Source organism: Pongo abelii, chromosome 3 (genome assembly GCF_028885655.2).
Source record: "Pongo abelii isolate AG06213 chromosome 3, NHGRI_mPonAbe1-v2.0_pri, whole genome shotgun sequence".
In the NCBI taxonomy this organism is placed as follows: Eukaryota; Metazoa; Chordata; class Mammalia; order Primates; family Hominidae; genus Pongo; species Pongo abelii.
The window spans coordinates 109819883-109836941 of NC_071988.2; the positions used below are offsets into that span (position 1 = coordinate 109819883).

Genomic DNA, 17059 nt, shown 5'->3' on the forward strand with positions numbered 1-17059 from the left:
AAGTCAAATAAAAATCATGAGGAGTCAAATGTTTTTCAAAGGAATATAGAAAAGGGAAATGTTTGGCATAAAATAATTAGGGATTTAAAAGTTAAGAAACTTTAGGAGGACTTAAGATGTTTTGTAATGAACTTCTTTCATTAAGAAAAAGTACACTGTGCTTGTAATTCTAGCTACTCTGGAAGCTGAGGTGGGAGGATGGCTTGAGCCCAGGAATTTGAGGCTGCAGTGAGCTATGATTGTGCCATTGTACCCCAGCCTGGGTGACAGAGCAAAACCACATTTCTTAAAAAAAAAAAAAAAGTAAAGTACACTGAAGATACTGCTACATGTAACAACATACAACAACATGGATGAATCTCATCAACATAGTGATGAGCAAGAAACACACCAAAAATTACACTCTATGTCTTCTTTTATAAGAATTTTAAAAACAAGCAGAGCTAATCTATAATGACAGAAAGCAGAATGGTGTTACCTCTTGGGAAGGGCAATTGGCTTGGAAGGAGCATAGGGGAACATCCTGGGGCCTGCTAGAAATGTTCCATGTCTTCACCTGGACAGTACTTACCCAAGTGAGTATGTGTGTAAAAGCTCACCAAGCTGCACATTTAAGATTTATGCACTTAGTCAATGTATGTTGTAAGAAAAAAAACCAGAATCACATAGAAAAACCCTCCCTCAAAGTAGGAGCGAGCCAAAAGACCAAAAAATGACTTAGGACAAGCCCAGTTTGATGAGTAGATGTATCTATTAGGACTTACATACAGGGCACTCCTGGACGGCAACAGGACAGCTCTAGCAATCTGTGCTGCCTCCCATCTCTAAACTGCTCTTAAGCAAATTTTCTGGCTCAAAGAGCTACAATGTTTGAGCCATGAGAATGTTTTTCTTGGTAGGTTCTCAGATACTCTCCAGGATGTTTGGGTTTTCAGGGACACCTGCTCCTCAGCTGGGCACCGTGGCCTTGGCTCATTGCCTGGCCTTCAGGGTTAAGGCACTGGATAAAAACCCTTAAGTAATTTGGTGAGGGACCCATCACACTACACATGTATGATTTTTTTGTTTGTTTGTTTGTTTTTTTGAGACAGAGTCTAGCCCTGTTGCCCAGGCTGGAGTGCAGTGGTGTGATCTTGGCTCACTGCAACCTCTGCCTCCTGGGTTGAAGTGGTTCACCTGCCTCAGCCTCCGGAATAGCTGGGATTACAGGCACCTGCCACCACACCCAGATAATTTTTGTATGTTTAATAGAGACGGGGTTTCACCATGTTGGCCAGGCTGGTCTCGAACTCCTGACCTCAAGTGATCCGCCCACCTCACCTCCCAAAGCTCTGGGATTATAGGCATGAGCCACTGTGCCCAGCCCAGATATGTGATTTATAAATGAAACATATATGTTTTATTTGTAACTTAGTAAAAATTAAATAGAAAGGAAGAAAAGTTCACCGAGGACTATGGCCAGAACAAAGAAAAGGCCCAATGGATACTGTTATATCAACTCAGTCTGTCTATATCAGAATATTTGCTAAATCCCACTGTAGAAATATCAAATGAGGCCATTAGGATTTGGTGTCCACGTTCTCTATGGCTGTGTCAACATTAGGGTCACCAAGAATGCAAAGTCTGTTTTAGTAGAGTTACCTAGAGTCAGTGGTATCCAGAAGTCACTGGGCGTGGTTACATCATCCTCATTCTGCTTTGGGTGGTAGTCCCAATAAAGAGAAATCAGATTGGACTCTTGACTAGATCTAAAGATTGACACAACCATGTTACAGATGAGTGTCTGAATTCACAGTGATCAGTGATTCACAGAAGAGCTCTTAAATTCCAGAGATGTAGACCAGAATAATGAGCACTAATGTCTAAGGCACCTAGGGCAGCACTTCTCAAACTTTAATATGCATGCAAGTTACCTGAGATCTTGTTAAAAAATTCAGATTCTGATCCAGTAGGCCTGGGGTGGTGCCTAAGATTCTGAGAAATTCTTAAGTGATGTCATTGCTGATACTTGAAGGATTTATGCTTTGATGTTCTTGTGCCTAGGAAGAAAAGCTATTAAACTATTAATAATGAATTAGTAATTAAGACCACTACACTGTAATTTACTGTCTTAAGCTACAATTAATAAACATAATATTTGGTCTCGGTTCTGGAATGATCTCTAGTATTGTGGACAATTGGAAGACTATATTTGTTTTACTAATGTTGTGATAGAGAAAGCACAATATTAGGTCATGCTAACTTCAGACATACATCCTAGGACACAAACATTGTCATCAATCCTCTCTCTTCCCCTCTTCCTCTCCCTCAAACATTGTCATCAATCCTCTGTCTTCTCCTCTCCCTCTCCCTCTCCTCTCTCTCTCTCGGCTTTTTTCTTTTTGGGTTTCATTCTCTCTTACTATATATAGGGTGTCAGAACAGGGCACTGTTTCTTACACTAACTTTCGTTTTCTTTCTAGGTTAAATTTACTTCTTAATAAAATACACCTCTTTCCCTGGTGCTTTGTAGTACTCCTTGTGTTGAAAATCAAGTATTCATTTGGCTGTTAATCTATCCTTGTACCCGTACAACACCGTACAAGTTACTGTATCTTTATAATAAATATTGATATGTGATAGAGTAATTTTCAACTTTTATCTTCTCCTTCAGTATTATTGTTAAATATTAACTTTAGAATTACCTTTTTGTTCCAATTCCACAAATTCCATTTGTCGGGCTTTTGATTGTGTCTTTGACCTGGTAGTGAAATGAATCTATAGAACAACTGGAGAGAGAATGACAACTTTACTGAGTCTTCTAAGTCTGATCATGACATAGCTCTCTGTTTATTTAGTTCTGCAGTTTCTTACAATAATATGTTATAGTGGTCTGTGTAGAAGTCTTGCAGTCTTTTATTAGATAAATCATGAGTACTTGATATTTTATGTGGTTATATATCTTTTTAAAACAGCTTTATTGAGATATAATTCTCTCATTTAAAATATACAATGTCATGCCTGTAATCCCAGCGCTTTGGGAAGCTGGGGTGGAAAGATTGCTTGAGCTCAGGAGTTCGAGACCAGCCTGGGCAACATAGTGAGACCTTGTCTCTATTTTTTTAAAAATAAAAATAAATAAATAAAATGTGCAATGTAATACTTTTTAGTATATTCATGGAGTTGTATAACCTTTACCACAATCAACTTTACAACATTTTTATCACCCAAAAAGAAGCCCTATACCCATTAGCAGTCACTCTCCATTCTCCATTCCCCCTCAACTCCCATCCCCTTACTCTCACTCCAGCCCTAGGCAATCACTAATCTACTTTCTGTCTCTACAGATTTGCCTATTCTGGACATTTTATGTAAATGGAATCACACATTATGTAGTCTTTTGTAACTAGCTTTTTTCACTTAGCATAATGTTTTCAGGGTTCATCTATGTTGGAGTATGTATGAGTACTTCATTCTTTTTTATTGATGAATAATATAATGCATTGTATGAAATACCACATTTTATATATCCCTTCCTCAACTGATGGATATTTGGGTTATTTCCACTCTTTGGCTATTATGAATAATGCCGCTATTTAAATGTCTATACAAATTTTTGTGTAGACATGTTTTCATTTCCCGTATATACCCAACAGTGGGACTGCTGGGTCATATGGCAACTCCAGTTTAATCTTGTGAGGAACCAGCAGACTGTTTTCCAAAGCAGCTACACCATTTTGTGTTACCACCAGCAATGTATGACAGTTCTAGTTTTTCCACATTCTTTTTTTTTTTTTTTTTTTGACACAGATTCTTGCTCTGTTGCCCAGGCTGGAATGCAGTGGCACGATCTCGGCTCACTGCCACCTCCACCTCCCAGGTTCAAGCCATTCTCCTGCCTTAGCTTCCCAAGTAGCTGGCATTACAGGTGTACATCCCACGCCCGGCTAATTTTTGTATTTTTATAGAGACCGGGTTTTACCATGTTGGCCAGACTGGTCCCGAACTCCTGACTTCAAGTAATCCACCCACCTCAGTCTTTCAAAGTGCTAGGATTACAGGCATAAGCCACCGTACCCGACCACTTTTCCACATTCTTGCCAACACTTGTTATTATCTGTCATTTGGATTATAGTCATCCTAGTGAGTGGGAAATGATATCTCCTTGTGATTTTGACTTGTATTTCCTTGATGGCTAATGATGTTGAGCAGTTCATATGCTTATTGCCCATTTCTGTATCTTATTTTGAGAAATGTTTATTTAGGTCTTTTGTCCATTTTTAAATTCGTGTATTGGTCTTTTTATTATTGAGTCATAAGAGTTCTTTACATACAGTTATAAGTCCCTTGTCAGATATACGATTTGCTAGTATTTTCCCATGTGTTGTTTTTTCACGTTCACCATGGTGTCTTTATGCACAAATGTTTTTTATTTTGATGATAAATTCATCTACTTTTTCCTCTTAAAAGTTAAATTTTTAACTGTCATTGATGTATAGAAATGCGGTAATTTTTATACATTAAGCTTGTTTTTTAAAAATCTTGTTAAATTTACCTACTAAAACTAATCTCTTGACTTCTTTGGATTTTCTCTGTATAGAATCATATAACTTGAAATAATAACAGTTTTGTTCCTATTTATTTTTCTTTACTTATTTCATTGGCTAGGACACCCAGTATAATGTTTTATAACCTTATTTGGATCTCAAAGGGAAAACCTTAACATCCAGTTTTATGTTTTGCTGTGGGATTTTTGTAGATATGTTTTTAAAAGGTTAAGGAAACTTCATTCTATTTCTAGTTTGCTGAGGGCTTTGTTTTTTTCGATCATGAATGGATATTGAATTTTATTAAATGCTTTTTCTGCATACGATGGCAAAATACACAGATGGGTTTTCAGCTGTTTTAACCTTATCTACTTGAAGTAACACAGCCTGCTCTGTGTTACAAATCTATAATGTGTTATAGATTTCAAAGATTCCATTTGCTGATATTTTGCTTATCATATTTGCATCTATATTCATGAGTGAGACTGGTTTGTTATTTTACTTTCTCATAATGCCCCTGTGAGGTTTCTGGACCAGGTAACGCTAATCTCATGAAATTATTTGGGAAATATTCTTTCTCTATTTTATGTAAAAGATTGTGTAATACTAGCATTTTCCTTAAATGATAGGTAGAACTAATCTATAAACCTTTTGGGTCTGGAAATTTCTTTGTCGAAAGTTTTTTAGATTACGGGTTTAATTTAACAGCCACAGGATTATTGAGATTTTCTATTTTTTTCTTGTATTGCTGGGTATTTCCCCAGGATTTGCCTCTTTATCTAAGTTTTCAAATGTCCTATTTTTATCTTTTTAATCTCATCACAATCTGCAGTGTCGCCCCATTTTTCATTCTTGATACTGTTTTTTTTTGTTTTTTTTTTAAAGTCTTACCAGGAAATTGTTTTTTCTTTTTTAAAGAAGCAGTCTTTTCATTTGTTGATCTTGCTCCTGTATATTTGTTTTTCATTTCCTTAATTTATGTTCTTAAATTTCTTATTTCCCACCTTCTATCATTTGTATTAATTTTTGTGATGGAGGCATTTAGATCATTTAGATCATTGATGCTTCCTTTAGGAAGCCTTCTTGAACCTCTTAAGTCTTTCCCCAATCAGAAACTGTATCCTAAATGCCTGGTAACTTGTTGTTTTTACCTACTAGACCACAGATTGTCCATCTACACCCAAGGGCAGTCTCCTGTTTTTGCAAATACAGTTTTATGGGAATAGATCCACATTCATTTGTGTAAGACAGGACATTTTAATCTAAAGATTTGTCCCATGCTTGACAAAAATAGTGTGTGCCAAATTAGTATTTATTAATTAAGGAACAAAGTGCTGAATTTGTTAAAAGTACCTTGGATTTTTATGGTGCTTTTATTCTCAAAATCTAGAAACTATTTCCAGTAAATCTATGCCCTAAAAATTAGTTTACTAATCCACACTGTCAGCGTCTTATCTTTGACATTTCTTCATGAAAATTAAGGAAATTATAGCTCAGAAAATGGAAACTTTATAGAACTATACTTCATCACTGACAAATGTTTTCAGTTTAGGGAGCTTTCTTCTTCTTATCTGTATAACAGCCATACATATATATCTATATATCATAGATTAAATCACTTATTGATAGAAAATGAAATTCACAGGTCATATTCTCTTTAAGGTAAACAAAGCTAACTGTCGACTACCAGAAAATACTTTCAACATAAATGAACTCTCCAACTTATTAAACTTTTGTACAGATAGAAGAAAACAGCTCTTTCGGGATAACCACCTGGTAAGAATAACATTTTTACTTCTGAAAATGTTCATATATTAAAGGAAGACACATTACTGTAGTATCTGTAAAGGTACTCCTTTGATAAATCAGGATTTGAAATTTTTTTAATTGCAATGATAAATTTGCTAAATTTGATGATCACTGAAAACTTAAATATATTTTAATCATAAAACAAATGAAGTTTTTGAAATTTTGTTTCTAAGTAATTCGGATTCTTACAAACAGATTACTGAGGCCAGGTGCAGTGGCTCACACCTGTAATCCCAGCACTTTGGGAGGCCAATGTGAGCAGATTGCTTGAGTCCCGGAGTTTGAGACCAGCGTGGGCAACATGGTGAAACGCTGTCTCTATCGAAAAAATACAAATACGTAGTAGCACGTATCTGTACTCCCAGCTACTCAAGAGGCTGAGGTGGGAGGATCACTTGAGCCCAGAGAAGGAGGTTTTAGTGAGCCAAGTTTATGCCCCTGCACTCCAGCCTGGGCAACAGAGCAAGAGACTCTGTCTCAAAAAAACAAAGAACCACAAAAACCAGATTCCAAAAAAAAGGCAATAAGGTAAAGGAAGTAAGTTTTTTTTATTGTTTTTAATTATCAAAACTATTATCTCTGTTTATTTTTTAGATACCTGCAGAAACCCCCAGTCCTGTTATTTTCAGTGATTTTCCATTTATCTTTAATTCGCTATCCAAAATTAAATTATTGCAAGCTGATTCATGCATAAAGATGCAGGTATGTATGTCCTAATTTTTAGTATGAAACATTTCAAACATATATAAAATAGAGATAGTGGTATAATGAATCCCATCACCAAGATTCAGCAATTGTCAACATTTTGCCACACTTTTATCTATCACTTTTTTCTTTTGTTGTTGTTATTGTTTTTGCTGAAGTATTTTACAGCAAATTTCAGTTCCAGTGTCTTTTCACCTGCCCATACTTCAATGCATTATTTCTGGTTGTCTTACTCATGTTCACTGTGAGATTCATGAGTGGTTCAAGCGGCAACCACATGATTCTTTCATTGTTTCTCATTAACCTTTTATTTAATAATTTCATCCATTATTTTCATTAAGGTTTGTGGTATGGCAATACTTCTAATCTTATTCCTTCCAAAGTCATTTCCTAGAATTAGGTAAAAAAGAGCTTTTCCTTATCAGTCAGGGCACTTGGTTCCTCTAAAATGGTTAAAGACCATTCACATAGGAAGGTAGAATAATTAATTCCTATCCCTTTAATTATCAAATGTTGCCAAATTACCCTCTATAGAGTTTGTAAATGCCTCTTCCACATGCTGTGCTCAGCAATGCAGAGTATTATCAAGCTTTGTGATCTTTTCCATTTTGATGAGTTAATCATGATATTTCAGTTTGATTTTAATTTATATTTCTCATTGTTATTTAATGTTCTAGTCCTCACTTTCTTTATATAATATGTATCTATTGTTTTCCTGCCGTGAGCAATACTGACACTATCCAGTAAACTGTTCTTTCCTTCTCTCTTCCCTCTCCTCCTCTATCCAATTTTAATTGCTATGTTCTTAAGTGCTAATCTTTGGATTAAAAATACCTCCTTAAGCTTCTTGGAGCTTGATTTATAAGCTCCGACTGACATTCTTTTATTCTTAAATAATGTCTATGAGTCAATCAATGAGTTTATTTTGTTTTCCACTTACTTTCACCCTTCTGCTTCTTTTCTGGTAGTTGTATTAGTCCCACATAAGATTTACATACTATTTTGTTTCTTTTATCACCATCAGCCTTAGTTCTCAGTTAAGTATATATAATGTCATCCCCTTATCATGCTAAAACAAATTTTCCAAATTTTTTTTATTGCTGAGGCTTGTTTTCTAGGTCATTCCTCATGAAAAGTTTATATCTATTTATCTATGATATTTATATTTTAAAGACTCATAGGAATCAGAACTTACACCCATTATTGACTTTTATTACTAATTCAAAGGATGCATCTGGGTGGAAACATAAGAAGTCTGAGATAGAACATGCACAAGAGAAGCCATTTCAGTTATTCATTCCCTTTTTATACCCCGCTAATTACATGGCTTACATGACATTTTCCAATGTGCCATGCCCCATAAATCCATAAATTCCAGGTTTATTTATAATAAGCAACCTAGACAGACAAGGTATATCCTGCTAGTAGCATTCCACAGGTAAGGGCTGTCCCTCTAGTTACTATTATTATTATTTTGAGACAGAGTTTTGCTCTTGTTGCCCAGGCTGGAGTACAATGGCGCAATCTCGGCTCAGCACAACCTCTGCCTCCAGGGTTCAAGTGATTCTCCTGCCTCAGCCTCCCAAGTAGGTGGGATTACAGGCATGCGCCACCATGCCTGGCTAATTTTGTATTTTTGGTAGAGACAGGGTTTCTCCATGTTGGTCAGGCTGGTCTCGAACTCCCAACCTCAAGTGATCTGCCTGCCTCGGCCTCCCAAAGTGCTGGGATTACAGGCATGAGCCACTGCACCCAGCTTATTATTATTATTATTATTATTATCATCTTGAGACAGAGTCTAGCTCTGTTGCCCAGGCTAGAGTGCAATGGTGCAATCTCTGCTCACTGTAACCTTCACCTCCCAGGTTCAACTGATTCTCCTGCCTCAGTCTCCCAAGTAGCTGGGATTACAGGCACCCACCACATCCAGCTAATTTTTGTATTTTTAGTAGAGATGGGGTTTCACCATGTTGGTCAGGCTGGTCTCGAACTCCTGACCTCAGGTGATCTGCCCGCCTCAGCTTCCCAAAGTGCTGGGATTACAGGCGTGAGCCACCACACCCAGCCTAGTTACTATTATTAGTGTCTATTACCAGCATGTTTACAAATATATTTGACCAGGTCATCTCTTCTTTTATTTCTGAGCCATCTGTTTTTATTTTCCTAACATCCCTGGTAAAGGGAGAAAATAGATTGTCTTTCCTTTCCAAACCTAACTTTCCCATCAGTTTCCCTTAAACAAGACCTTCCCTCTATGGTATTTTCTCCTATAGTCATGTTTCTCTCTGGGTCATTTGTCTATTCTGCTAGTGAGTAGTCGAGGGTTGAGTGGACAATGGACTCAGGCAGATTGCACATTATGAAAGACTAGAAAAAGTCTGAGGACAAGAAAACTCTTACTTTTAGTTGTTATGAGTGAAGCTGGAAAGCTGACTTTACAATCCTGCTGTCCAAAGGAGAGGTAATGGATATAGTTAAAAGTGCAAGCTCCAAATTGGATCACCAATTCATATGTGTAAATGTGAAAAGGTAAAACCAATATATAGAGAACCGGAGTAGAGAAGCTGGAAATTAAGCTAAGAGGCAGGTTTCCCATCCAGCTCTTGGTTATGTAAAAGAAGGTACAGACACCTCTCCCTGCTGTAGTCAGTGGAGGACATTGCTGGCCACAGACCCATGGAACTCAGACCCATGGAACATGTTGCTCAGTAGTCAGTATTGCTGGATGTCGCAGACCTGCAGACTTCTGCAGGGCCACAGGAGGTGATGACCCACCACCAGAAAGGAACAGAGATGGAACTTGTTCCTTTTCCCTACAAATCTGGTGCTTAAAAAAAAAATCTTACAGAAAAACCAGAAGAATCTAGTAATAACAGACAAATTTCTTAGTATATAATGGTGGCAGATACTCAGGGCAGGGATTTCCCAACCCCAGGGCGATATGCACACTTCTCTGATGTGCTTGTGGAAAGTGAATGTGGGCAAACACACCCAGCCTAGGAACCTGGGGTAGGATAGCTATTATCCACTGGTCTTGCTGTCATGATTTCAGGACAGGCCCTATGAGGGCTACATTGGTTTGAGTTCTAAATCCTCGTTTATTGTCCTTGTGATGTAACTGAAGCCCTTGAGGAGTGTTGAAGGTCAAAGCAAGGATAGCAAATCCAACACTAGATTTCTAATCTAAAGAAGTTCAACAGAAACAAGATCAGAGATTAAAGTAGTGAGACAATGTTGAGAATTCAGAAAAGCTAAAGGGAAGTACTTAGAGTGATCAGAAAAGCTAAGAAGAAGTACTATTTAGGGTGACCAGGAGTAATGTTAGATATAAAATGAGGCCACCTGTGGCATATTCTTAAAGTTCCCATGGATGGATCATAGTTATTGGAAAGAGAAGAGTGGATCTTCTCTGAGGAAGTCTGTCTTCTGTCTTTTTCCTACAGCTCACATTATCCGTGAGCTCTTATACTGTCTTTATATTCCTGAGGATTACAATGCTAATGCTCTGTGTCTTAAGACTGATGGTGGATGAATGTCTCAGCATGTTGAATACCAGTATGGCCTTTAAGCATGATGTTTACTATAATAAATAATCTGAGATAGCTTTTAATAACTTAGCTGTTCATCCATGCTGACTAATCTCCTGTACACAATTCCTAGGTAACCATAGTTTCTTTGGTCCTACAATCACTTCACCTTCCATAAGGCAGATATGTTGTCTGTTTTCTTAAATAATTACAATGTGAGTGTTTATAGCAATGGCAGGATTAAGTGTATACTACACAAAATGTTTATTGGAAATATTAAACAATCCCTGGGATTCCTATGAGGTCAAAAGGAGACGCCAACTAAAAAATTTATTTTTCCAGATGTCAGAAGAGAAAGCATACATGCTTATGCATGAAACAATTCTGCAAAAAAAGGATGAATTTCCTCCATCACCCAGATTTATACTTAGAGTCAGACGAAGTCGCCTGGTTAAAGATGCTCTGCGTCAATTAAGTCAAGCTGAAGCCACTGACTTCTGCAAAGTATTAGTGGTACGGTAAAAAGTCTCATTGAACATTTTTACTTCTGTGGGAGGGATGCATTCATATGATATAATAAACGCTCTCTTAAAAGAGCCTGCATTTGCAGCTATGGTTATCAATCTTTTGGTTTCCAGAATTCCCCTCTTACCCTTCAGAGAATAGCAATGGGATGCTTAATTGCACACTGGGCTATGAGTTAACTATTAGTTACTGATGACTACAAAAATGCTGCATAATGAAACATCCCAAAACTTAAAGGCTCAAAATGACAATAATTTATTTTACAGATCTGCAGTTCAGTGGAGGACCTGCTGATCTAGGCTGAACTCATCTGGGTGGCTTTGCAAATTTTATCTGAGTTTGTGTACATGTCTGAGAGTTGGCTAGGGACTGGCTGACCTAGGCCTGGCTGGAGCAATTTAGCTCTGCTTCCTATGTCTTTCATTCTCCTCCTGGGGCGAGCAAGCATGTTCTTCCCACAGTAGTGCCAGAGGTGCAAGATAGCAAGACCAAACATTGCTTTAGTCAAAGCAGTCATAAAGCTGAACCTAAGTCAAAGGCTAGGGAAATATACACAGCCTCTTCAGCGGGAGGAACTGCAAAGTCATATGCAAAAGACATGGATCACAGAGGGGTGAAGAATTGGGGCTATAACGCAATCAAACTGCTAGAGGAAGGGATACTTTTCCTACATGTTGGCTCTAGTTTCATCACTTAAGACCTTCCACTATATGAGTTTCAATTCTAGCCATCCTTCCTTTTATCCTTTGTGGGTGCTTATAGGGTTTTTATTGTGTGGTACCTCAGGTTATTTGCCCTCTTGAGGCTACAGAATAATGACTAACTCTGTAGGTAAGAGCTGGAGTCTGTCCAGAAGGGAGTGGATTTTCTCGATGTCAGCCATGAGAGGAAGAGTTGGGTTGTTAGAGAAGAAATCAGAACCTGGGAAGTGGGATTCAGAAAAAAAAAGGGATTTTCCCAGCATGTGACTCCAATGGAAAACAAAAACTACTTTATAAACCAGGCTTTCTAGTTGTATGTCTCCCTTCATACCTATTTTTCTTTAAATCTTAACTGTAAAGAAATCTGTAGAAAAGTATTCCCCTTATGAGAGATGACCAAGGGGTTAAAAAAAAGTAAACTTCAAGCCAGATCAAATAAAAATACAGACTCTGAACAAGGGCAAGGTTGTCAGGGCCCATCATGAGTGAGTCTTGACATGGACAGACTTGCTAGTATAAATGAGCAGAAATAGGAAAATCAGAAGTAGGTTTGTTATTGAGATATTCAGAAGGGAAAGTGGGGCAGGCCCTTAAACATGATGGTCTATTGATCGAAGCAGCAGTAGATAAGATTTCCCAGGCAAAGAGAGTAGCGAGAGAACAAAAATCTAAGCAACAAAAATTAGTGGTGCTTATCGTTAAAAGGTAAAAGTAAATTACCCAAAAAAGGATGTAGAAAAGAAGTAGTTAGAGACATGGGGGAAAACCAAGATAGTACATAGCCATAAAGTCCAAAGGTAGAGAAAGCTTTTAAAAAGAGGGACGGGACTGGGACCAGGTGCGGTGGCTCACACCTGTAATCCCAGCACTTTGGGGGGGCCGAGGTGGGCGGATTACCACCTGAGGTCAGGAGTTTGAAACCAGACTGCCCAACATGGCGAAACCCCGTCTCTACCAAAAATACAAAAACTAGCTGGGTGCAGGGGTGGGTGCCTGTAATCTCAGCTACTCGGGAGCCTGAGGCAGGAGAATGGCTTGAACCCAGGAGGTGGAGGTTGCAGTAAGCTGAGATCATGCCATTGCACTCCAGCCTGGGCAGCAGAGTGAGACTCCATCTCAAATAAATAAATAAATAAATAAATAAATAAATAAATAAAAAGAGGGACTGGTTAATGCTGATTTCTCATTTGAGAGCTATGGGCAATCTGCTCTGCTGGTTCTTGCAAAGGTCTCATGCCCAGGCAGACTGGGAGGGCTGTTTTGCAGAAGCCCAAATAAGAGTAGAGACAGGAGAAACCAAATACTTGTTGACTGGAGCCAGCCAAGGTTGTGAAGTCTGAATGATGAGATGGACAACAAGATGGAATTATCAGGGAATTTAGGGGCCCACGGGTTTGAAGAACATCAAATTTTGGTTTGAGATACTGGTCAATGTAACTGGTAAATGCTAAGTCTTGCTAGAGTCCCCCTTTACTTGGTCCATGTGGCAGTGTAAAGGACGCACACAACAATCCGAGAATAAATAGATTCATGGCCTTCACTGCTCAGCAGCAAACTGAGGGAAGACAGATTGCAAGGAGGTAAGGGCTATGTGATTCTAATAATTCTAGAGACTGCAGGAATGGTCGTTAGAGGTTTAAAACTTCCATAAAGCTCAAAACATTGTATTTTAAGTCAGGATCTGGGACTATGTTCTCTTTCCTTAGGTTGAATTTATTAATGAAATTCGTCCTGAGTCTGGAGGGGTTAGTTCAGAGTTCTTCCACTGTATGTTTGAAGAGATGACCAAGCCAGAATATGGAATGTTCATGTATCCTGAAATGGGTTCCTGCATGTGGTTTCCTGCCAAGGCAAGTCTTTTATTTCTTATGGTTTTTTTTTTTTCCCCCAGAACAGAAAAGGCACCCCATATACTGCAACATTAACACCATAGATAGTGGTGTAAAATTAGGTCATATAGAGCTTTGCTACTTATATTTTGAGTAGTACTTGTATGGTTCACAGAGCAGCAGCTATGGCATCACTTGGGGAGCTGTTAGAAAAGCAGAATCTGAGGCCCTACTCTACACCTACTGAATCAGAACATGTATTTTATAAAATCCTTGGGTGATTCACATGCACATTACATTTTTAATGGTTTTAAGAAATTATACTTGAGATATAATAAACTGCATACATTTAAGGTGTCCAGCTTGGCTCAGCCTGGTGGTTCACACCTGTAATTCCAGGATTTTGAGACACTGAGGTGGGAGGATTGCTTGAGTAGCTGAGACTACAGGCGTCTGTCACACCAGGCTAATTTTTGTATTTTTAGTAGAGACAGCGTTTTGCCATATTGGCCAGGCTGGTCTCAAACTCGTGACCTCAAGTGATCCACCTGCCTCGGCCTCCCAGAGTGTTGGGATTACAGGTGTGAGCCACCACGCCCAGCTGAATCACCTTTTAAGAATGAAAAATTATCTCCAGGATTCTGTCAGTCATTTCTGTCCTAATTTAAAACACTTTAGATTACTGCTTCTCAAAATTTAGGAAATAACCTACATATCCATCAGTAGGAGAGCAGGTAAACAAATTGTAGTACATGCTGAGCATCCTGTAATCTGAAAATCCAAAATCTGAAATGCTCTAAAACTGGAATCTTTTTGAGTGCCAACATGATGCCACAAGTGGGAAATTCCACTCATAAGTATTTAATACGAACTTTGTTTCATGCACAAAATTATTTAAAATATTGTTTGAAATTACCTTCAGGCTATGTGTATAAGGTGTATACGAACTATTAATATAAATGAATTTTGTGTTTAGACTTGGGTCCTATCCCCAAGATATCTCATTGTGTTTATGCAAATGTTCCAAATCTGAAAAATTCTGAGATCTGAAACACTGCTGGTCCCAAGCCTTTCGCATAGGGATACTGAGCAGAATCTCGGTATCCCTTTTTTGAGACTCCAGCTCAAAAAAAAAAAGAAAAACAAAAACAGGTGATTAATGTCCAGGTGCGGTGGCTCATGCCTGTAATACCAGCACTTGGGAGGCCGAGGTGGGGGGATTACTTGAGGTCAGGAATTCGAGACCAGCCTGGCCAACCTGGCAAAACATCGTCTCTACTAAAAATACAAAAATTAGCCAGGTGTGGTGGTGCGTGCCTGTAATCCCAGCTACTTGGGAGGCTGAGGCAGGAGAATTGCTTGAACCTAAGAGGCAGAGGTTGCAGTGAGCTGAGACTGGGCCATAGCACTCTAGCCTGGGCGACAGAGTGATACTCTGTTTCAAAAATAAAAGGTGCCTAAAAAGGAAAAAATAAAAATAAAAAAGGTGATTCATGTCTGTAATTATTATATTTTTGTAAAGGTCCTTAAAGTATAAACCTTTTCTTTCTTAAAGTAACAAAAAAATTGAGGCAGGTGGATCACCAGGTCAGGAAATCGAGACCATCCTGGCTAGCATGGTGAAACCCTATCTCTACTAAAAATACAAAAAATTAGCTGGGTGTGGTGGCATGAGCCTGTAGTCCCAGCTACTCGGGAGGCTGAGGCAGGATAATTGCTTGAACCTGGGAGGCAGAGGTTGCAGTGAGCCAAGATCACACCACTGCCCTCCAGCCTGGGTGACAGAGTGAGACTCCATCTCAAAAAAAAAAAGTAACAAAAAAATTTGTCTTCATTTCTGTATTAGTAACACAGATCATTTAATCTGTGTATGAAATTGTAATTTCATACAATATTTTAAATAATTTTGTGCATGAAACAAAGTTCGTATTAAATAGTTATGAGTGGAACTTCCCACTTGTGGCATCATGTTGGCACTCAAAAAGTTTCCGATTTTAGAGCATTTCAGATTTTGGATTTTCAGATTACAGTTCTAAAAAGAATCACATGTTGAGCTTCTATTGTGTTATGGTTTCAATGCCCCCACCCCCTGAAATTCATGTTAAAACTTAATCCCCAATATGGTAGTCTTGAAAAGGTGTCCTTTAGAGGTACTTGGGTCATGAGAGTTCTGCCCTCATGAATAGATTAATCCACTCATGGATTAATGAGTTAATGGATTAATGGGTTATCATGGGAGTGGAACTGGTGGCTTTGTAAGAAGGGGAAGAGAAACCTGAGATAGCACACTCAGCCCCCTCACCATGTGATGCCCTGTGGAGCCTCAGGACTCTGCAGAGTTCCCATCAGCAAGAAGGCCCTCACCAGATACAACCACTCAGTCTTGGACTTCCCAGCCTCCAGAACTCTAAGAAATACATTCCTTTATAAATTACCTGGTTTCAGATATTCTGTTATAAGCAACAGAAAATGAACTAAGGCATATTTATTAGTCCCCTTTCCCATAAACTTCCAAATTGTTCTTCCAAATGGCAGAAAGGACAGGCAGGAGGAGGAGAAAGATGAATACATGTGAAAAAATACTGAAAGGTGTTTTGTATCTTTTTGAGAACATATGGACCCTCTAAAATATAGGAATGGCTAAGATGTGCCAATGGTACGATTTTTTATTGGTCAATCAGCAAGCATTTATTTAATGTTTCTTGAGGTTCCTACATTGTATTAAATATTGTGGGATATTCAAATTATTACATGACATAATCTCTTTCCTCCTGAAACTCTATAGATGTAGTTGTAGCAATAGGATCAACACACCAGAAACTTTACCAATTGGCTCTAAGTTATAGATTGCTGACTTAATATATAATAGTTTTTGAGAAGCATGACAGGATGGGGAAGGAAGCACTGATGTGGGATCAGAAGCCTAGAGTTCTAATCTTTAGTGATGGTGGGTGTGTCATTTAGCCTCTCTGAGATTTCTGTTTCCTCACCTAGAAAACGGACATCACAGTGATGGTGAGCATTTTTTCATGTGTTTTTTGGCTGCATAAATGTCTTCTTTTGAGAAGTGTCTGTTCATGTCCTTCGCCCACTTTTTGATGGGGTTCTTTGTTTTTTTCTTGTAAATTTGTTGGAGTTCATTGTAGATTCTGGATATTAGCCCTTTGTCAGATGAGTAGGTTGCGAAAATTGTCTCCCATTTTGTAGGCTGCCTGTTCACTCTGATGGTAGTTTCCTTTGCTGTGCAGAAGCTCTTTAGTTTAATTAGATCCCATTTGTCAATTTTGGCTTTTGTTGCCATTGCTTTTGGTGTTTTAGACATGAAGTCCTTGCCCATGCCTATGTCCTGAATGGTATTGCCTAGGTTTTCTTCTAGGGTTTTTATGGTTTTAGGTCTAACATTTAAGTCTTTAATCCATCTTGAATTGATTTTTGTA

General features: G+C 38.3%; 1 protein-coding gene across 2 annotated transcripts in view; it reads left to right on the top strand.

Moving 5' to 3' along the window:
* The window catches only part of HERC6 (HECT and RLD domain containing E3 ubiquitin protein ligase family member 6), a 64952-nt gene that overhangs the window by 38134 nt on the left and 9759 nt on the right, over nucleotides 1–17059 (top strand). For both annotated transcript variants that reach the window (XM_024246004.3, XM_054554148.2), the window contains 4 exons: nucleotides 6189–6302; nucleotides 6930–7037; nucleotides 10910–11080; nucleotides 13500–13643. In XM_024246004.3, coding sequence (XP_024101772.2) covers nucleotides 6189–6302; nucleotides 6930–7037; nucleotides 10910–11080; nucleotides 13500–13643 — 537 coding nt within the window. The remainder of the gene's footprint in view (nucleotides 1–6188; nucleotides 6303–6929; nucleotides 7038–10909; nucleotides 11081–13499; nucleotides 13644–17059) is intronic.